At 38.3% G+C, this 22,061-nt stretch overlaps 1 protein-coding gene across 1 annotated transcript in view; it reads right to left on the bottom strand.

The window, feature by feature from the left end:
• Positions 1 to 22,061, bottom strand: part of LOC110029289 — a 96,681-nt gene that overhangs the window by 40,434 nt on the left and 34,186 nt on the right. The window contains exons 3-4 of the mRNA XM_020731518.1: positions 7,916 to 8,125; positions 777 to 1,031 (exon numbers count right to left, since the gene is read on the bottom strand). Coding sequence (XP_020587177.1) covers positions 777 to 1,031; positions 7,916 to 8,125 — 465 coding nt within the window. The remainder of the gene's footprint in view (positions 1 to 776; positions 1,032 to 7,915; positions 8,126 to 22,061) is intronic.

Consider the following 22,061-nt stretch of genomic DNA (forward strand, 5'->3'; position numbering starts at 1 on the left):
CTCAGGATCTGTGGCCTCCCCTAGTTTCTCTTCATTTGGATTCCTTAACAATGTTCCGGATTTGAACCTTTCCCCCTTCACACCTCTTTGTCCGATTTCGTTGTAAAATCCTATCCTTTTGACCTCTTTGAAGACATTATTCCCTAATTTTTATCGAGAGTTTTCTTAGGTGACTTCGGTCATTTAAGATGTAATTAACTATAGGGGCTTGCCCTTATAGGGAGCTTTTCCGAACCCAGCTTAAAATAAATCCTATTTAATTCTTCTGTATTAAATAGGGGAACTTGTCGGCGAATAAAACGGTTTTGCAGACCAAACGGACGTCATATCTTTCTTAGTTTATTTGATCGAGCCTCATCTTCAAGTCTTGTGTTTATCCCTCGGGATAGATACAGGATTTGAGATAGAGTGCTCTTTCATTTAAACTGTGAAAAATATGAGGTCAGTTTGATTTCATATTTTTCTAAAATTATATATATATATATATATACGTAAATTAAAAAGTCCTTCCGAAGCGGGTGACGGGATTTCGATTCCGGCTGCCGACAGCTTCTTACGGGCGACCCCCCAACCAATCTTTCCCCTTTTAAGCGCCGACAGTATGCAAATCATCCATAATATATTGAATATGAATTTCAAAGTTAACTAAATAGTATGATAATAATTTGCCAGACTTTGTAGATATTTTGAAGAACAAGTATTTGCAATCATATTTAAGAAAAACGACATGCTAAAGATTATGAAAATTGTAGAGGAAACAAGATTCAAAAACATACAATAAAATTATGAGTGTCCTTCAGCCCTCTGTCTCTTTTCCATGCCTCTGAATCTTCCAGGAACATTGGATCTTTTCGTAACGGTGAAACTCGAGCAATTATATCCTCAGATTTGACAAACTTCACGACTTCGCAAGCATCCTCGTTATCCCGAGCAGGTAGATAAGGATTTTCGTGCAAACAATCAGAATTCTCAACTTTTTTAGCTTTAATTGCACTGTCATACCACTCGAAGTGGTTACAAGCTCCCTGACCCTATCAGGATTATAAATAAATCCAGTATCAGCCCACTAAACTAAGTAAATTCAACAGTAACAAAAGGTATATAGAGCCACCGTGGAAATAAATTTCATTTCATGTTCTTTTGTTTTGATGCATATAAATAATGATAGAGAACTCTCCTTTATACTTGTTGAAGATGGCTCATTTTTGTACATGATACATGCATATAGGCATAGTTTTGTACATTTTTTTTTTATTTTTAATATAAATGCATATTTCACGGAAATAAATTTCATTTCATGTTCCCAGAAACAACCATGTCACAACACAGAAATAAGTAAGGAAGATTTACATGCATACCACCCAATTCCCATGTATTTACAAATATAACACCTAAATTTTGACTTTTATATGCATAACATCTTAACTGTGCATGAAAAAGTGTATTTCAGTTTTTTCAAGTTAAATGGTGGTATAAATGTAAAAAAGCAAAGTTTAGATCTAGATATGTAAATACATACTAATTAGATGGTAGCCCCAAAAAGAATCCATTGTATGGGCCTGAAATGCGAGAAAAAAATCTGGCTGCCTAAAACCTTGATACAATCCTAACAAATGCGGCAGCTCAAATTTCCATCACAAAGGCAGGCATCATGTTGTAGGATGTTTTAAAGTTTAAGATTTCAATTCAAATATAACATTCAACAAATATATAGATACAACAAAATAAAGCCTCAATCAGTCAATTTTGATAGGACAAGCTAATAAACTTAATAGCCATTTTTTGTTCTGATTGAAATCGAAAAGCCATTAAATCCAATTCAGATGAGATTTCTGACTTTATAGAATTAATGAAAAAAAAATTAAGAGCATGCAAAACACATGACTCAAAGATAGCAAATTTTATTTGCACAGGTAACAATGTATAACCCCTTGTATCATGTTATTTTAAATTTCATGATTTAGGCTTTAAAATCAATATAAATAGTACTAATACTTTATTTATTGATTTTATTTTATTATAATTAGTGTTCATTAGGACATCTCTACAATAAATTAAACATCTGATAAGAGTTATATCATGTATTTGCAAGTTATCAGATAAAATTAGGTGAAATTTATGAACATTAGAATAGTCCATAGAAGTAATTGCCTATCAGGAAAGTTAGGAAAGGGAAAAAGGAAAGATGGTAAAAGATGGAGAATTGAATGATATATTTCTAATGAAAAGGATTGATGATAAATGGATAGTTAATTAGTTAACTAGTAGTAAGAAATAAATTAAAAGGGATAGAAGCTGGAGGTGATGGCTTACGCTTCATAAGTTGAATTAAAAAATAAAATAATCAATTTTTGAAAGAGGAATAAATTATTACATAATCTATGGCTATATTTGACAAATAGGGATAGATGCTGGAGGTGATGGAATAGAAAATAAGGTTCTAGTAGGATTGGACATAAGAGGATTTGTAGTAGGCATATGACAGGAGATAAAAACATAATACAAAAATTGTACTTAAATTCACAGTAGAAAAGGCCTCATAATGGTGAAAACAAATATTGATACATGTAAAGAACAATTTGTAGCTTTAAAGAGTAAAGTAATCTAATATTTTTTGTAACTCCGTAGTTTGACACATTATGACTTCCATAATCTAGAACAACTCATTTTCCTTAAATATTGATTCTAGAACATCTCTTCTCCAAGTGTTTGAAATCTTAGTTTTAAAAACTTCATAAAAAGGTGTTGCTGACAAAACTATTCCAATGTCCATTTCTTCCATCTCAATGGATTTCTTAGTTGGATCTAAAGCTTTACATTTGTGCATTCTTTTTTGAAGTTTAATTTATGTTTCTTGGATGAATCTACACAGTACATAGTGGTTCTTTCTTCCTCTTAAGAATTTCACTTGATAATTTCTCAAGATGTTAGATTAATTTTTGTTTTATTTCATAATTGACTAAATCATTGTTTTAATGCTTTCCAAAAAGATGACATCATAATTTGATCTGTGTGGAATGAGGGCAATTGACATCGTTATGTGCTCAAGCAGCACATATATGCCTCATTTGTGAAAAACATATAAATATTACCTTATTCATCTGTATAAATGTAGTGATAGCTATTTCATACCGAGAAAAAATATAAAATAAGACACGAACATTTTCAAACAAGCCCTAAAGTCTTATTATTTGTTTTTCTCTTTGAGGGTCTATTTAACATGGTGGCTAGGGTCTCAATAGTGAACCACATTTATGTCGTGCGCTGCCACATTCTTCATGTGCTTGTGGAAACAATGCACACACTGGCAGTAACAAATTTTAACTCAATGCGGAACTTTGGCACGAATTTAACCATAGGATGTCGTCCAAACATTAATAATTAACTTTTCTTAATGGAGTTTAGTGCAACAGATGAAGCTTTAAAGAATAGTCGAGTTCCTCATGAATTTTCATTGTAAATATAACGTCTAATTTCAAATATCCGAGGAAAATGAAGCGAGGGAGAGAAAGTGAGGAGTGAAGAAATCGAAAAGGGGGAGTTAAAATGAGGGGACGGTCACTCAAGGGATGAATTCCCTTTATAAATTGTCACAGTTAACTTATCTGTAAAGTCGAATACCTATAGTGTTGTAATAACAAATATTAATAATAAATAATAAATAAAGGTGTGGGCGGTTAGAAGAGGCGCAACCCTCAGCGAAGCATAGTTACGCTCAGGAAGAAGTGTGTGAGAGATAGCGGGAGAGATCTATAGGTGGTTGGTTGAAATGGGTGATGGAGGTCGGCGAGGTAATCAAAGAGATAGTGGGTTGAAATGGGTAGGGGTGGTTGGGAGAGAAAAAGGAGAGACTAGAATCGCATTGGCAGCGAACCAGTGGGTTGAGACAGCTGGGGAAGCAAGTGAGGTGGCAAGCAGAGCGGCAAGGCATGGTGGGAAAGGTTGGAACAGCCGAGAGATAGCAGAAAAACAGCAAGTTTGCTGTTTTTTGGATGTTTTTTGGATGACAACAACGAAATGGCAAAGTGGGGGGCTACAACGAAGCAAAGGCAGTTGTCCAGGGTGGTGGGAGCGCGAAAGAAGAGCTAGAATGGGAAGAATTCAGTGAAACATAGCAAACGAGTGTTGTTCGGGGAGGCTACTGAGATGGAGAATGGTCGCCAGAGTCCTGAGTAAGATGCGGAATGAGATAGGGTGGACAATCATCACCTAGGGAGGCAGTTACAGCCGGAGCACCACCCAATCCCTTGCATACAATCCTTGAAGGGAGAAAAACGGACATCGGCGGTTGTCTTAAACAAAACACATAAAAAATTAACCCTAAAATATCATAAATACAAATATATAGTAATAGGATAGTGAGGAGTGGCCCAAGAAGACCACCCACTCCTCAACTATGAAAAAACCAAAATCGGTTAGGTCCAAGCGCAAAAACAATGCCCGCATGATCGTCGAAGGCTTTCCGCATATGGTTCATGCACGCATTATAGCGGAAGTGTCCCTGTACGCGGCGCTCTCGCGTCAGTCTCCCATTTTGGTGGAGTTTCGACCTCATCTGTTGAAGCTTCTATCATCTCATAGTATGGCATCAGATCGGTCATGTTGAAAGCAGTAGAAATGTAACAATTTCCTAATAAGTTAATCTTGTAGGTAGCATCATTACAAAGCACACCCTAATCGAATAAGTATCCATCCTCTTATGACACAACCTTAGCTGAAATAACATATGGATGGGAATTCTCACAAACCAAGCTTTGAGCCATCAAATCTGTAATTGGGTTTTTCTACTCTTCGTACTCATCCGAGTGTATATGATAGATAAGTATGTAAATTGGAATTAACTCTGGAATAAAATCTATGGCAGCTAGGTCACTCTAAAGTATAAACACTCAGGAGAAGCCCTTCTTCTTCTTCCTTGAAAGAACTTGGATCGCACTATAAGATGTTCCTTCCAACTAAGTTCCTAATGCAATTTCCAATACTCCGGGTCATCCATCATACCAGATCAGCATTTGATGGGTATACTGCTTAATTGATTTTAATACTCACTTCTAGAAATGAAACAGAAGAGTGTCATCTCAGACATATTGAACCTCCTTTAAAAGGAGCAACTCAAAAAGTAACATATATATCTGAAAAGTTTAAATTTCTCGTATTTTGGGTTGTCCTGTGTGTGATATTGACTACTCTAACTCATGATCGTCTGGATCTCTAATACCAATTCTACTGATGCTTCTCTCAACGCCAACAAAAAGATGATTTGTGGCATCACACATCAAAATCTGCACAAACGCCCATTACCTCGGAATCACTATCTTCTAGAACAGTCTCGACAAGTCAAGTTGGATTCTCTCTCGTTGGACAATCTTGAATCACTAGTGTTTTTACCTAGTCAACTAACAATTAAGAATCCACTATAAAATCTTCATTCTCTCGGATCATAGTTTGTTTTCAATTGCTCCCTGATTAGTGAAGAGATCATTCTCTTAATTATGAAATCTGATTCAATTTCTCAAATTGATGGCACTTGAAACACATTCTAGATGGGAAAGATTACAAAATACTGGTTAACTCCATATGTTTTCTATTTTGAATCAATTTTTCCTCAAGCGGGGTTAGCTTGGATGTTCCCTTGCGTGTACTCTAGATATAAGATTCAGGGGTTGAACTTTGTCTGTAAGAAGTGGTGGTTGTCCAACAATGTGGTCTTTACACTTTTGAGCTGACATCTAAATATTCGATCTATAGTGAACATGTAGTTACTGGCACTGCATCTCCCATTTAATCTTAAACCAAACAGATATCATATCTTTTCCATCACGGTGACATAGGTGCTTCAAATTTTACCACCAAAATGATGCACTCTTCTTTAATTTGATGGCAGCTAGTTTCACGATTATGTCTAGTGAGACATCTTGATACTCAAAAAAAAGTTTCATGGCCTGAAGCTACTCAATGAACTCGTCTACATCCAAATGACAATCAAAATGTGACAAATCCACTGTTATCTCAAAATACTAACTTCTAAGATATTTCAAGTCAATTTTTCGAGGTAGAGACTATTCATTTCTAAAATCTCTAACTGGCACTCACCCCTATATCCCTTAACAGACACTTCAACTATATAATCGAATAGAGTTCGGGTTAACCCCATAGGATGTTCTCCGTTACTTAATTTTATTGAGTCATTGTAGCACTCTGCGGAGTTGTCATTATATCTCTTCCATGTTAAACTCTTGACTCTAGCACTTGGCCAAGCGGTGGCACAGTTAGAGCTTGGGTTTGGGTATGTGGAAGGAGTGTGATTGTGATCTAAGGTGGGAAAAAAACATGGATGGAGATATGAGAGATGCTAGAAATCCTAATAGGACTAGAGTTATGTTAGTTCTGATATCAAGTAATACCAGAATTAACCCAAATCACAATAGAAAAACAAATAGGCGGTTACAAACAGACACTCTAGAAAGAAAAAATACAACAAACATGATACACAAACTCACATTAAGGCTCGATCCGTGAGTGGTAGAGGTCAGCTAGATGGTCAAAGAGCGGAGAGAGGGCTAAAATAAGTTGGGGGTGGCTGGGATAGCAAAATGAGAGGTTGGAATCATGTTGGGAGTGAAGCGTGGGGCTGTGACAGTGAGGGCAACAAGTGGAGTGACAAGCGGAGCGATGAGGGCGGTGAGAAAGGATGGAACATCTAGGGGCAGCAGGGTTTTTCGGATGACTGCAATAAAGGGCAGAAGCAAGGGACTATAGGACAACGGGCGGTTGTCTGGGGTGGTGTTAGGGAGAAAGGGTTGGAATGGGAAGACTGCGGTTAAAAAAACAAATGAGAGTTGTTCCGGGCAACTACAACGATGAACGATTGTCGGGAGCATCGCGAGGGAGATGCGGAAGGAGATATGGAAGATAATCACCACCTCGAGAGAGGGTTACAACAGGAACACTACCCAATCCCTCGAATATCGAAATGAAAAGAAAGGGCGTTGACGACTGTTCTAAGCGAAACACACAAAAAACAAACGCTTAAATATCATGAATACAAATATACATTACTAGGATAGCGAGAAATGGCCCAAAAGGACTGACTAACTCCTCAACTGTGACAAAACCTGGACCGACTCGATCCAAGCCCGAAACAATGCCTGCATGATTGCAGATAGCTTTTTGCGTCTGGTACTTGTACACGGAGCTCCTGCGTCATAATGTAAATGCCCTAAAGAAAAAAATAGTTGTGTTCTTTTCCAAATAAAATAAACACAATAAAAAGCAACTAATATGATTTGGAATGGATGTATTGTAATAAAAAAAAATAAAGGACTAAAAAGCAACTAATTTAGTCCAACTCCAAACATTTTATCAATGAACCAATCAAGAAGAGAAATAATAAGAAAACACAATGCTCATGCCAAAAAGTAATTCACTTATACCAAGAAACTAAAGGGGCATTAACATAAATACCACTCAACTCTCATAATATTTACATATTGAACTTATACTTTTTACATACATACCGCCCAAATCTTTCAAATTACATAATAAAACCACAATTTTAACTTTTAAATGTGAAATGCATCTTTTCGTGCGAAGGCAAGGATTGTACGTAAAAATTGAAGTGTGGGTGCCAGGTATATAAATACATAGGAATTGAGTGGTAAGTATGTAAACCTTCCAGAAGCTAATTCACCTTCTTTATAGGTATCTAACAACTGAATTTATACTTTTTACATATATAGCACCCAAATCTTTCAAATTACATAATAAAACCACAATTTTAGCTTTTAAAGGTGAAATGCATCTTTTCGTGCAAAGGTAAGAAGGCTTGTATGTAAAAATTGAAGTTTGGGAACCAGATATATAAATACATAGGAATTGAGTGGTAAATATGTAAATTTTCCAAAAACTAATTCACCTTCTTTATAGGGCATGCAAAATATTGTCTTCCAGCGTACTCGCCGTCATGCATGGTTAACCGGATGCACTTCCCAGCACCACAGGAGCAAATTGGGTTAGGATTATCACTACCATCGAGCTGATTGGCATGATTCATTGGGCTCTTAAGCTTAGAACTTTGACCAGAAGCAGCTTCATCACACCATTTAAAGAAAGCACATTGTTCACTCTGCCACAAAATCATGTATATTACAATTTGATTAACTAAATAGCCATTATTACTTAGCCTACATGGTTAAAACAAGAGTAAAAACAAAAGATGATGTGATACATGCATCAGGATCATTCAAGAATATTTTTAGAAAGTTCTAATATTTTATATTATTCCAAAGTTAACATATTTTATTAGAGAGTATAGCTCTTTCTATGTAGTAGAGGAATAAGTGCAGTGTTCAGAAATAAAATAAAATAAATATACACCACTTGCTGAGTATAAAACAATTTCCTAATTTGATATTTTAATAAGCTAACACTCCTCTACGAGCTAGAACATATATGTTCATTAATTTTAAGTTTTTAAATAATTGAGAAAAAGCCAAGGACCAAAAACTGAAGTAAAAATATCAACTTTTCTAAACTAAAGATATGGAGGATAAAAGTCTTCTTAGAAACCATAGTCCCTTGATGGAATAAAAAACAACCTCTCTATTTTTGGTTTATTCACCGAATAAAGGAGCATTTACATACATACCACCCAATTCCTATGTATTTGCATCTCTAACACCAAAAGTTTATTTTATACATTTATACCACCCAAATATTTCATATCACATCAGAAATAGCACCATTTTAACTTTTTAAAAGTGAAACATAACTTTCATGCATAGGTAAAGTGTTATGAATGTAAAAATTAAAATTTTGGTGTGAGATATGTAAAATACCCAGAAGTTGAGAAGGGGTATGTATTTAAATCTTCCTAGAATAAAAAGTTGTGCCCATTTATAAGATTGCACGATTGTCACAAATAAGAATATAGAGTGATTAATTGGAAAATCAAACTCCACTAAGAGAATATTTACCCACATTATTTCGCAAGAGAAATGGACCATAACTCCATTTTTTTAATTCAGCACAGGACGAAGCCACAACAATTTGTTTCTTACTTTTCCAAGCGAGTGTACTACCTCGACTAACAATAAAATATGCCAGCATTAAATTCAAACAAACTATTCCAGCATAATCAATATCTGAGAATATTTACACAAGAAAGTGTTTAGTCATGGTGCAAAGCAACTCTTCTTTCCATTAGCATATTCGATATAACTAAGAATGCATAAAATAATTCTTGATGTGTGCTAGAAAATTCGCGGTGGTAGAGTGATAGATTATCATCTTAACATTGCACAAAGATTCAACACACACTCAAATGAAAAGGAATCAACCTATGATGACACCATAAGATTTTACGTGGAAAACCCTGAAAAACCCGTAAAAAGAAAAAACCATGCGGTCTGACCCAATTAAAAAAATTCATAAGTTGACGATTACAGAGGCCCCTTGCCCCACAGACAAGAAATTGTAACTAGATTTTCCAAGTTACAACGTCAACTGACGGCGTCTAGTTGGCGGTGATCGACGGTAATCAACGACAATCGATGATGGTCGGTGGTGGTCGACGATAGATGACGGAGGTTAACGGAAGTTGACGGTGGTCGATGGAGGTCGACGATGGTTGACGGCGGACGGCAGTCGGCTAAGGTCGAGGACGCTCGGCGGGGACACTGCCGCTACTGGTCGACGGCGGCCGGCGGTGGTCGTTAATGGTCGGTGGTGGTCGACAGCGATCGACGATGGCAGAGATGATGTTGGAGTTGAACTTCTTCTCAAAACCTCAAGTTCTCTCTCAAGCCTCCCCCTCTCATGTGAGTGGTGGGGCTCTATTTATAGTATTCTGGATGCAATTAATGCAGGAATATGAATCATTTCGATCGGACGGTCCAGAGAGCTTCCCTCGATCAGATGGCGTTTGATGGACATTTGAGTGCGTTAACGATGTCGGAATTGAGCAATCTTGGGCTCATTGGATTTGTCTTGTCAAGATGCTCGATTTGAGTAACAACTCACTAGATTCGACAACCACTTAATCTTTCAAATTCCTCCGGAAATCATCTAAGAGTAGTTTAATGATTTAATCTGAATTTGATCTAATTCAGTCTGAATTAGTTTTTATATCATTGGGCCCTTCTCATCGAGCCAGTCAGTTTGACTATAAGTTTACTGAAATCGAAGCTTTGTATGACTTTTCATCAAGATTTGCATATTTCTTGCTCAAAATATTGCCTTGAGATTCGTGTTGGATGATGAAAATTTGTTAGTCATATCAGTTGCCCCCTATTTTCAGGCGAGTCCAATTTCATCGTTTGAAAATATCCACGTTTAGAATTTTTTCATTTTTCAATTTATATTACTTTACAACGTAAGTATAAGAATAATATAAATCCAAACTTAAACAAAGTGTTGCATAACTCAGTTGGTTGTGGGTTTATTGCTCCATACAGAAGGCGCGGGTTCGGATCCTGCGCCAAGCAGAAATATTAGAAATTTTTTATGGGCTTAATTTCGAACCCGATGGGCCAGGCTAGAAATCTGACTGAAATTAAGACCCGATGGGCCAGGCTAGAAAACCGAAAATTAAAAAGAAAAACTGAAAATTGAATAAATGAAGCAGCTTATAAATATATATATAAATATTTTAGAAACTATTTTTTTTAATGAGCTGCAATTTTTTTTTAATGAGCAGCAATTTTTATTAATTGCTTTTAATTAATGTAGTCTTTAATGGGTTTGTTCTTTTTTAGCATATAAATAAGCTAAAGAGAAGAGAAAAATGGTGTAGTCTTCATTCCTGCCTAGTAGGTGATTCGGGATTTCCCAAAAGAAGAAATATGTTCTTGTCCTGAGTAGCAGACAAGCAACGGGATCTTCTTTTTTGTTGCGACGAAGAGTTGCGGCGAAGTGTTACGACAAAGAGTTGCGGCGCAGTGAAGTGTTGCGGTGAAACTTTGTTGTGTTGTGTCGCGGCGACCGACGTGTTGTGACTAAGCGTCGTGGCGTGGCGTTGACGCGAGTCAACTTGTTACGGTGGAGCGTTGCGGCGGAGCGATGCGTTGCGGCAACGGTGCGTTGCAGTGGCGCAACGCATTGCGGTGGTACGACACATTTGATGTCCAATGTCATGTAAGAAGATTACCGTGAGATAAATCACCAGTGGTCTTTAACTTTGCTGAGGCGATACATCATAATGTTACACGATGATGTTAACTTATATAGGAAGAGCCAACGGAAGTCCATCAAAGACTTATCAACCCATCCGAGGTTGTTTGTTGGAGCCTTGCTCGCTTACGAACCTGTGTGGAATGGGTCAGGTGTAGTTCACCAAGGATTGTTAACCTATCCAGGGTTATTTACCTGAGTAAAAACTCGAAGATGTTAACCCACATAGAAAAGGTTAGATCAAATTCCCCTGGGATTGATCGTGCTCTAACTAAGATAGAACCGGAGTTATGTATTTCTCGAGTCGAGAGCATGAAGTGACTCGTGAATGAGTCATGACACTTTCTAAAAACATCTTTTATGTATAGGAAAGTTAGTGAGCAATATTTGAGATACATTGATTATGTATGAGTTACAATATAATAACATATGTGGACTACATGACTAGAGTGTTACTGATAGTACTTGCGAAGATTTTCTGCATTCGAAGTCGAGGGCAAGATTTTCTCATCTGAATCCTTGAGCTTAAAGGTTTCAGGCTTGATCATGTCAGACAATACATGGGCCTTCCCAGAGAGGTGATAGTTTATTGCGTTGGGTACCATGGCCAGCGGCTTCAATACTACGCAAGACCAAGTCACCAATGGAAATAAGTCGAGGCTTGACTCTCTAGTTGAAATGGCGAGCAACTCTTTGGCGGTAGAAAGCAGCTCTAAGATGGGCCACATCGCGTGTTTTTAGGTGGAGATCCAAATGTTGTCGAAGCTTTTCCTCGTCATATGAGTCGAAAGTCTTAACTCGCAGGTTTGAAACTCTGATATCAATTGAGATAATAGCCTCAGTGCCGAAACACAAGTTATATGGAGTTTCCCCGGTTAGAGTTCGCGCGGTGGTACGATAAACCCAAAAGACATTGTGCAGCTCTTCTACCCACTGCCCCCCAGCGTTCAAGACGAGTCTTCAATCCCTTGAGCACCGTCCGATTTGTCACCTTTGTCTGCCCATTTGTTTGGAAATGCGTCACGACAATGTGCACCAACTGAATGTGAAGATCCTTGCAAAATGATATGAAGTCCTTCCAGTGAATTAAGTTTCATTATCAGTGATAATCTTCACGGGAAGCCTAAAACGACAAATGATATTTTTTCCAAAAAAATTGTTTGGCATTTGCTTCAGTGATCTTGGCGAGCGGTTCTGCTTCTACCCATTTGGTGAAGTAGTCAACAGCTAAGATGATGAATTTTCGTTATCGAAAAGCAATTAGAAATGATTCCATAATATCTATCCCCCATTGGGCGAAAGAACAATGACTCAGAAATGATGTGAGTTCTACCGGCGGCGCATGCATAAGATTAGAATGTAGTTGACAACTCTTGCATTTTTATATAAACTCTAACGCATCTTACTTAATTGTGGGCCAGTAAAAACCTTGCTTCATTATTTTAAGAACAAATGTCCTGCCACCAAGATACTCCCCACATATTCAGAAATGAACCTCTTGTAGAGCGTAATCAGTTTCAGATGGAGGAAGACACTTGAGATATGGACCTACAAATGCATTTTTATACAGTTCATTCCCGATAAGGATGAAATTGACAGTCATGCGTTGGATATGAATTGATGTAGTAGCATCATCTGGCAGTTTTCCGTCTCGGAGGAAGGAGATGATGGGATCCATCCAAGCTGACTCCTCTGAGTCATCTATAAATAATATCACCCATGGGCCATGGATGCTAGGAAAATGTATTTTCTCAATACACCTTTTGTGGAGATCTTCAGTTGTTGAAGTTGCGAGCTTGGAGAGAGCATCAACTCGGGTGTTATGCTCCCGAAGTATGTGAATGAGCCGACGTGTTTCAATTTGACGAATAGTGTTTTCACCAAATTGAGATACTACACCAGCTAAGAGTTATGAGCATCAAAATCTCTCTACTTGGGATGCGATGAGTTGAGAATCAGTGTAGATAATCATGTTTCGTATTTCATAGTCAATAACAAGTTTTAATAAGTGCTTCATATTCGGCAACATTATTGATGACTGAAAATTTCAAGTGAAATCCGTACTCCAAAATGTCTTTCTTTAGAGAGATAAGTAGTATTTCTGCACCAGCTCCTGAGTTTACGGATGTTCTGTCCACGTATAGTGTCCACTGAAGTGACTGTGGAAGAGAAGATGGTGGTTTATCAGAGATAGGCACTGTACATTCTACCACAAAATCAACCAATACTTATTTGATGTTTGGTCGTGTTAAATAGTTGATGTCAACTTCTCACAATTCTACTGATCATTCAACTAATCTTCCTGATGCTTCTGATTTTCGTAGGATAGCTTTCAAAGGGAGTTGCGTGTAGACGTCAATAGTGTGAGTCAGGAAGTACGAACGAAGTCTCCTTGCTGAGAATACCAGAGCTAGTGCAGTCTTGTCCGCTATCGGATAGCAAATGTTTGTATCAGAAAAAATCTTGCTAACATAGTATATTGGCTTCTCAACTGAGTTTTCCATTCTAACGAGCACAGAGCTTATTGCATGAGATGAAATAGCCAAATAGATATATAACCTCTCCTTGGACGGGCTTTGAGAGGAGGGGCGGTGAAGTCAAATACGTCTTGAGCTGCTCAAAAGCAATTTGATATTCATCTGTCCATTAAAAACCAGTGTTCCGAGCACCTCTTAAGTATTTTGAAGAATGACAAATACTTATCCCTAGAATGAACTAAGAAACGGGATAAAGCGACAATACGACCATTTAAGCGTTGAACCTCTTTGATGTTCCTTGGGGGCAACATATATCTTAGTGCCTTGATTTTTTTCTGGGTTTGCCTCAATTTCACGATGGGTAACCATGAATCCCACAAACTTTCCTGATGTGACTCCGAAAGCACATTTAGTCAGGTTAAGTCGTAAATTGTATTTACGAAAAAGTTGGAAATACTCCTCCATATGAGAAATGTGTTGGGATATTTCTAAGCTTTTTACTATCATGTCATCAACATGAACCTTCATTGTACGCCCGAGAAGGTTTTTGAAGACCTTGTTCATGAGTCGTTGATAAGTTGCACCAGCATTTTTTAACTCGAATGACATAATCTGATAACAATATAAGTCATTATCTATTTGAAAAGATGTGATTTTCTCATCCATTGGGTTCATCTTTATCTGATTATAACCTGAGTATTCATCCATAAAACTTAGCATCTGATGTCCAGACGTGGCATCAACGAGTTGATCTATGCGCGGGAAGGGAAAACTATCCTTCGGGCTATAGTCGACACACATTCTCCATGATCTCCATGAACCACCATGAACCATTAGCTTTTTTCACCATGATGATATTGGCTAGCCATGCAGGATGATATACTTCTCATATGAACTTTGCTTCAAGAAGTTTCTTGACTTCTTATTCAATATCTTGTAAGCGCTCTAGGGCAAAATTGCGCTTCTGGATGACCGGCTTAAAAGTCGGGTCTATTTTTAAAATGTGCATGATTATTTCTGGATCAACTCCAGACACGTCGACCAGAGTTCATGAAAAAATGTCTTGTTTCCTTTTTAGAAGGTCTACTTGCTCCGACCTTTGTTCATCGAAGAGTAGGAACCAAGCTGCACTGTTCTCGAGGGATGTTCTTCAGAAAGTGGGATTTGAACCAAGTCTTTCACGGGAGAAGTTCGTTGAGATACATCTTCATGTCGAAGATCAAAGATCTCAATGCTAAGTGTCATTGGCGGTCGATGCCAAAGATTAATTGCAGTGGTCTCCCGAAGATGACATTTTATGTCGATTTTGATTTGACAACAATGAAGTCGACTGAGTGGGTTATCTGTCGAGGAAAATCTCCCAAGACAATAGGGAGATTTATAGATTTATTGTTCCCTCGATTTATTGTTCCCTCGACCTTCACTGGTCGATTATCAAAACCATATAATGATCAGGATGCAGGTTGAAGTCTTTCCATTATTAATCTCAAAATGAGGAAAGTTGAATGGAACAAGACATCGACATATCTCCCATTGTCGATCAGAATCCTCTTTACGTTATAGCAAGGCTCGCCAATTCCTGCGCTAATGACAAGAGGATCTTTGTGGGAGATTCGAACTACTTCCAAATCGGAACCATCAAAAGTGATAGACTCGAGACATAATTTCTTCTGCATTGGTTTACCAGGTATAGTGATAAGGACTTGATCAGTCAGCAATGGGCCTCCAGCAATTATTTGAATTTCGCCTACGACTGGGTGACCCCCATGTTATTGTTTTTGTGTATGTTGCCCTCAGTAGGAGCATTATCGATACCAGCTAGTTTGTTTTGTACAAATCGACCAAGATATCCCTGTATAATTAACCTTTCAATCTCTCCCTTGAGCTGCTTACACGCTCTAGTGAAGTGGCAACGACTTCGATGAAAATGACAGTATTGTTCTTGATTCCCTGAGTTAGCTTTAGGGGGTGGGGTCACTTAACAGCTTGCTCATCTTTGATAGCCATTAAGACGTTAGCACGTGATGTGTTGAGCGGTGTATACTCTTTCTTAGTTCGATACTCACTTCGCTCGCCTGCAGGTTGAGGAAGGAGGTCAGGATTTCTCTGTTGTTCGGACTTTCTCCGTTGCGAAGATTGATTATTATCTCCAGTGTTATTCTTGCACTTTCCTCCAAATTTCTCAAACTGCTCTTTATGTGCGTTGATGGTCTCATCTGCAATGATTTGAGCATCAACATGGTGGACAATATCAGCATAAAAAATCAGTGATGAGTAAAAAGGTACTGAACGGAACCCAAGGAAAACCCCTCTTAGTAATCTGGATCCACTCCCAGAATCTGGGCGGAACCCCCCAAAGAAAAATCCCCTTAGTAACTCCGGATCTACCACCAGAATCTGACGGGCTTCAGCAGAAAACCTGCGGAAGTAGTCCTTGAGCGACTCTCCTTCATTTTGACGAATTCTCGAGAGATGGAATGAATCTCTTATGATCCTTCGATTTGCAATGAACTACTCCGCGAACAGTTTGGCAAGCTCATTAAAAGTGTTTACAGTGCCCCCTAGCAGAGAGTAGAACCAGGTTCGAGCTTGTCCTTTAAGAGTAGCCGAAAAAACTTGACACAATAGCGCATCAGAGGCACGCTGAATGTGCATGATAGTTCGATAATGATCTTCGATAATGATCAATATGCTCGTTGCTCGTAAGGATCGGTTGTCCCTTCATATGTATCGATGTTCAGAAGCTTAATGTCTGTTGGGATGGGGTGTTGGGGGACTGCATCCACTAAGGGAGAAGATTCATGGATGTTACGGTGAGCGTAGAAACGATCTTTTTTTTTCTAGGGGGAACTCTTCCCATACGAGGCGTCTTAGTTCGTTGCGAATGACATTATCTGGAATGGCAGGAAGATGTGGCGATGTCGAGTAAGCTACATAAGATCGATGAGTGGAACTTACGGTATCTAGGAGTTCAGCATCACGACCTGACAAATGATGTGTTCCTTCTTGAGGAGGCGGGCCGGTACGAGTTCGTCCGAGCGGTATGTTTCTCGTACATCGCGAAGTTAATGGTAAACGAATTTCATCTAATGGTGTAGGCAGGGGCTGTTGAGTCCCGTGTAGGAGCTGTAGGATCTCTAGTTGAAACTCATCCATTTTACGCATTCGATCTTCTATTGAAGGACCCGAAACACCTTGGTTGGCGGGATAGCCTTCCAAGGCGGGAAGATGAAGCATGCCACCCGTGGCTTTGTGACTGCTCCCTGGAATGATGGGTGTTAGAGCGGTATGCTCCATTGTCACGAACATTGTGTCTGGTGGTCATGTAGTAAACCCCGTAAGTATTTTAGTTGTGGGATTGAACTTTCGCACGGACAGCGTCAAACTAATGTGTGCTAGAAAATTCGCGACGATAGAGTAATGGATTATCGTCTTAGTGTTGCTTGAAGATTCAACACACACTCAGATGAAAAGAAATCAACCCGTGATGACACCAAAAGTTTTTACGTGGAAAACCCGTAAAGGAAAAAAACCACAAGGGCTGGCCCAATTTTAAAAATTCACTATAAGTTGATGATTACAGATGTCTCTTATCTCACAGAAATAGTTATCAGATTTTCCAAGTTACAACATCGACTGACGGCGTCTAGTTGACGGTGATCCACAGTAGTCAGCAATAATCGATGACGGTCGATGGTGTTCGACGGGTGTTAGAGCGGTATACTCCATTGTCACGAACATGTGTCTAGTGGTCATGTAGTAAACCCTGTAAGTTGTGGGATTGAAACTTTCCCACACACGGCGCCAAACCAATGCGTGCTAGAAAATTTGCGACGATAGAGTAATGCATTATCGTCTTAGCGTTGCATGAAGATTCAACACAAACTCAGATTAAAAGGAATCAGCCTGTGATGACACCAAAAGTTTTTACGTGGAAAACCCGTAAAGAAAAAAAAACCACAAGGGCTGGCCCAGTTATAAAAATTCTCTATAAGTTGATGATTACAGATGTCTCTTGTCCCACAGACGCGAAATTGTTATTAGATTTTCCAAGTTACAACATCGACTGACGGCGTCTGGTTGGCGGTGATCCACAGTAGTCAACAACAATCGATGACGGTTGATGGTGGTCGGCGATAGATGACGTAGGTTAACGGAAGTCGGTGATGGTCAATGACAGTGAGCGGTGGTCGATGAAGGTCGACGGTGGTTGACGACGGACGATTGTGGTTGAGGACGCTCGGCGGTGGTCGATGACGGTCGTTGGCGGTCGATGGTAGTCGACAGCGATCGACGATGGGAAATGAAGTTGGACTTGAACTCCTCAAATCCTCAAGTTCTCTCTCAAACTCCCCCTCTCATGTAAGTGATGTGGCTCTATTTATAGTGTTCTGGGTCCAATTAATTAAGAAATATAAATCATTTTGATCAGACGGTCCAGAGAGCTTCCCTCGATCGGATAGCATTTGATGGATATTTGAGTACCTTAACAATATCGGAATTGAGCAATCTTTGACTCGTTGGATTTGTCTTGTTGAGACGCTTGATTCGAGTATGAACTCGCCAGATTTGACATTCACTTGACCTTTCAAATTCCTCTTAAAATCATCTTAGAGTGGTTTAATGATTTGATCCAGGTTTAATCTGATTCAGATTGGACTAGTTTTTATATCATTGGGTCATTCTCATCGAACCGATCAGTTTGATTATAATTTTACTGGAATCGAAGCTCTAGATGACTTTCCATCATGATTTGCATATTTTTTGTTCAAAATATTGCCTTGAGATTCGTGTTGGATGATGAAAATTGATTGATGTCATATCAAACCTCAATGTTTCTTTTTTGGAGTTCACATGCAATTACTATAGTGAATGAATATAAGGCTTGTTAACAATTAGATAATCATGTTTCTATCAAAAAAAAAAGCCATAGCATCCATTAGGGTATCACCTATTTTGCAAACCAAAAATAATAATTTCTTCAAGTATCCCCTTTTAAATGGTGGCAAATTTAACTCCAAAAAAAATATTTTAGACACCCTAACTATTTAGTGACAATAATTGTATCTCTGTTATTTAGTAAAATAACAGTAGTTTACGCCTTGAGATATCCTAAGTTAAATTTCATTTCGAGCCAACAAATTAGCGGTGGTAGAGTAATAATTTAACGTTTCAGTACAGTACGAAAAACCAATACACAGATAATGAGAAAGTAACTGGAGAAGAAACCAGGATATTTTACGTCCAAATTTTGAAAAGAAAAAAAGTCACAGGGTCTAGCCCAGTCAAAATGATCCACTATAAGTTTGCAAGTATAAAAATAGTCATATCCCAAAACTGGAAAATGGGTTACAATGTTACATCAAGTAAAATGTTTATCCGTCCAAAGTATACAAATAGATGTCTTATATACGTTTAAGAGCAGTTGTCACCTAGAGTTATCATCGAGTTGTTGCGCACTATTTTGAATAATTCGTTGCTCAACATAGTTTTTCGGCACTCAATAGAATATAATGGGATCTTTCTTGTAAATTCCCTCGGGTCGAGCATGATCAAATTTCCTTTGGATTGCTTCTCTCAGGCTTATGTTATGAGAATTTTTCTATGTAAACATCATTTTTTGTACTTATTTTGTTTGTTCTAAGTCTTTTGTCCATTTTTAGCATTTCCTTTTCTTTTCTAAGTGAAGGTGACCTAGAAAGAGGAAGTTGAAGAGGACAAAAACTAAGAAGGTCATTCAGCCAGAACAAAAAGGGTCAAATAAAATCTATAGGTTCCACCGGAGATTGACATTATCTTTCCATACTTGGAGTTATGCTGGCCTTGATTTGTCTCTTACTCTTAGTAATTCCTTCCAACCATTTTGATTTTATATAATCTTAACTTGGTTTAATCCTTTTCCTTCTTCTGGGGCATGGTTGATAGGGTTAGTTGACCATTGCCAATCTTGAGCCTTTCGTACCCTCAATATTTCGGTTGTATGCTTACTGCTACCTGATGTTGTACTTATTTCAGTAACATTCCAGGTAATGTCTTCACGTGACCTTGACACATGTTCATGTCCATCAACATTTCAGTTGTATGGTTTAAGCAACCTTATGTTGTTGTACCTTTTCACAACAACGCAATTTTTTCTTCTATTATGTAGGTGACATTAATCTACTTGTTTCCACAACATTCAAGGTGACCTATCTTCACATGCTCTGGACAAATGTTGTCTATCAACATCTTAGTCGTATGCTTCACGATACCTGATATTGTTATACTTTTTTCATAACATCCAAGTTGTTATATCCTCACACGTACCTAGTATTATTTGTATTTTTCCACAGCATTGAAGGTGAAATGTCTTCAAATGTTCCTAAAACATGTTATCCATCGATATTTTAGTTGTATGCTTCACACTACCCAGTGTTGTAGTACCTTTCACGACATCTCAGCTGATACATCCTCGTACATATTTAGCACTATTATATTTGCTTTCATAGCATTTCAGTTAACATGTTTTTATGAGTCTGTAATTCATGATGTTAGCCATCAATATTTTAGTTGTATGTTGTGTGCTACCTGTTGCTAGTTTCTTCAACATCCCAGTTATTAAATACTCGTATCTACCTGACAATGTTGTACTTGTTTCTACAACATTTCATGTAACATGCTTTACGTATCCTTACTACATATTGTCCATTAATATTTTAATTGTGAGCTTCACACTACGTAGTGCTGATAGTTTCCTCAATATTTCAGTTGTCACATCCTTGCATGAACCTTGTGCTCGTAGATTTCTCAACGTCCCAATTGTACGCATTGTGTTACAAGGTTCTAATAGTTTCCTCAACATTCCAGTTGAAAGCTCATAGTACCTGCTACAACTAGTTTCCTCAGCATCCCAATTATATGTCGTGTTGCCTGGTGTTGATAGTTTCTTCAACATTATAGTTATAGGCTTTGTGGTGCCTTGTGTTGATTATTTCCTTAGCTTTCTACTTAATCGCTTCACAGCACCTAGCGCTAATTATTTCCTTGGCCTTTAGCCTGTATGCTTCATGTTACCTGGTGCTGATAGTATTCTCAGCATTCGAGTTTCACGCTTCGCATTACAACCCAATTTCTATACTAGAAAGGAGCATGCCTGGTGGTGACAAACCACCTATCATGCAACAAATGCATAACAAACATACAACACCACACATGTGAAATGATATGTAAAAGTTATGCATAATGCAAATAGAAGCACTTGTCTGACCAAAGGGGCGATGTTGTAATTTCATGAAGACACAACTGCAACATAGCCTCTTAGATACTTAGATTAAGGCAAAGATTGTGTTGATGCTCTAAATCCCTATATGCAGAGACATCAACTAATAGGAAATGTGATGACAAGTTGTTGGAGCAGAGGCTCCCATTTCATGCTTAGAGTATGCCAATGGATAACAAAATGCAATAAGAATTCGTTGTGCTTTTGCTAAGCCAATGTTAAATCACTCATGGTGGCCTGATGGTGCGCCCCACCAAAGCACTTTACAAATGTCCTCTAGCTCAGAGAACATCTTGAAGGTGTCATTCGGTGAGTCAACGTACCATTCAAAAGCAGAAAAGACATAACAACAACACATCATTGTTGCTTATATTGCAACAGAGAGTTCTGAATTGAGTGATTTGTTGTCGGGGGTGTCCAACCCCATCAAATCTTTTAAAACATGGAGGGGCAAAATCTTTAAGATATGAAATGTACTCAAAAGCCTCAGCATAGGGTCTACTCTTTGATAGTCTCACCCTGTTTAAGCTATGTTGACCTCATTTTTGTGAGGTCTTTTCCTCTCATCCTTAGAGCCTAGGTTCTAGCTCTAGAAATCCCTATGGATCATCTTAGAAAACTAGAGTTGAGACTCACCCTTCTAGAAGCTCCAGCCGATTCCTATTTTCCTTTGATGTCTAGCATCTTTGGCACAAGACCATCGTTTTATGAACGAGCGGTTATGGGCTATTTTGCAAAGATTCAAGGAAGATGTTCCAAATAGGACTTCAAGCCTCAGGAAAAACATCGTCACGCCCTTTTTCGTCACATACACACATCAAATACACGAAATTCACGAAATTGCGCGAAATCGGACTTCAATTAAGCCCAAAGAACGGGTGAAAATGCGAACTTCTCCGGATGACCTCCGACGACAAATTGGACTGCGCCAACGCGTCCGGGATACCAATTTTGGTAGGAAAGGACACCCATATTGCCATACTTTCGACACGAGAAAATTGGCACGCAAATCGGTGAATTCGTCAAAGCATCCTCCGACGGCGAAATAAACTGTACCGGAGCGTTCGGAATGTCGAAATTACCTAGGGAGGACACCTATTTTGCTTGGGCGCCGCACATGGATAAATCACATGAAATTTGATATATATATATATATA

Source organism: Phalaenopsis equestris, unplaced genomic scaffold (genome assembly GCF_001263595.1).
Source record: "Phalaenopsis equestris unplaced genomic scaffold, ASM126359v1 Scaffold000553, whole genome shotgun sequence".
In the NCBI taxonomy this organism is placed as follows: domain Eukaryota; kingdom Viridiplantae; phylum Streptophyta; class Magnoliopsida; order Asparagales; family Orchidaceae; genus Phalaenopsis; species Phalaenopsis equestris.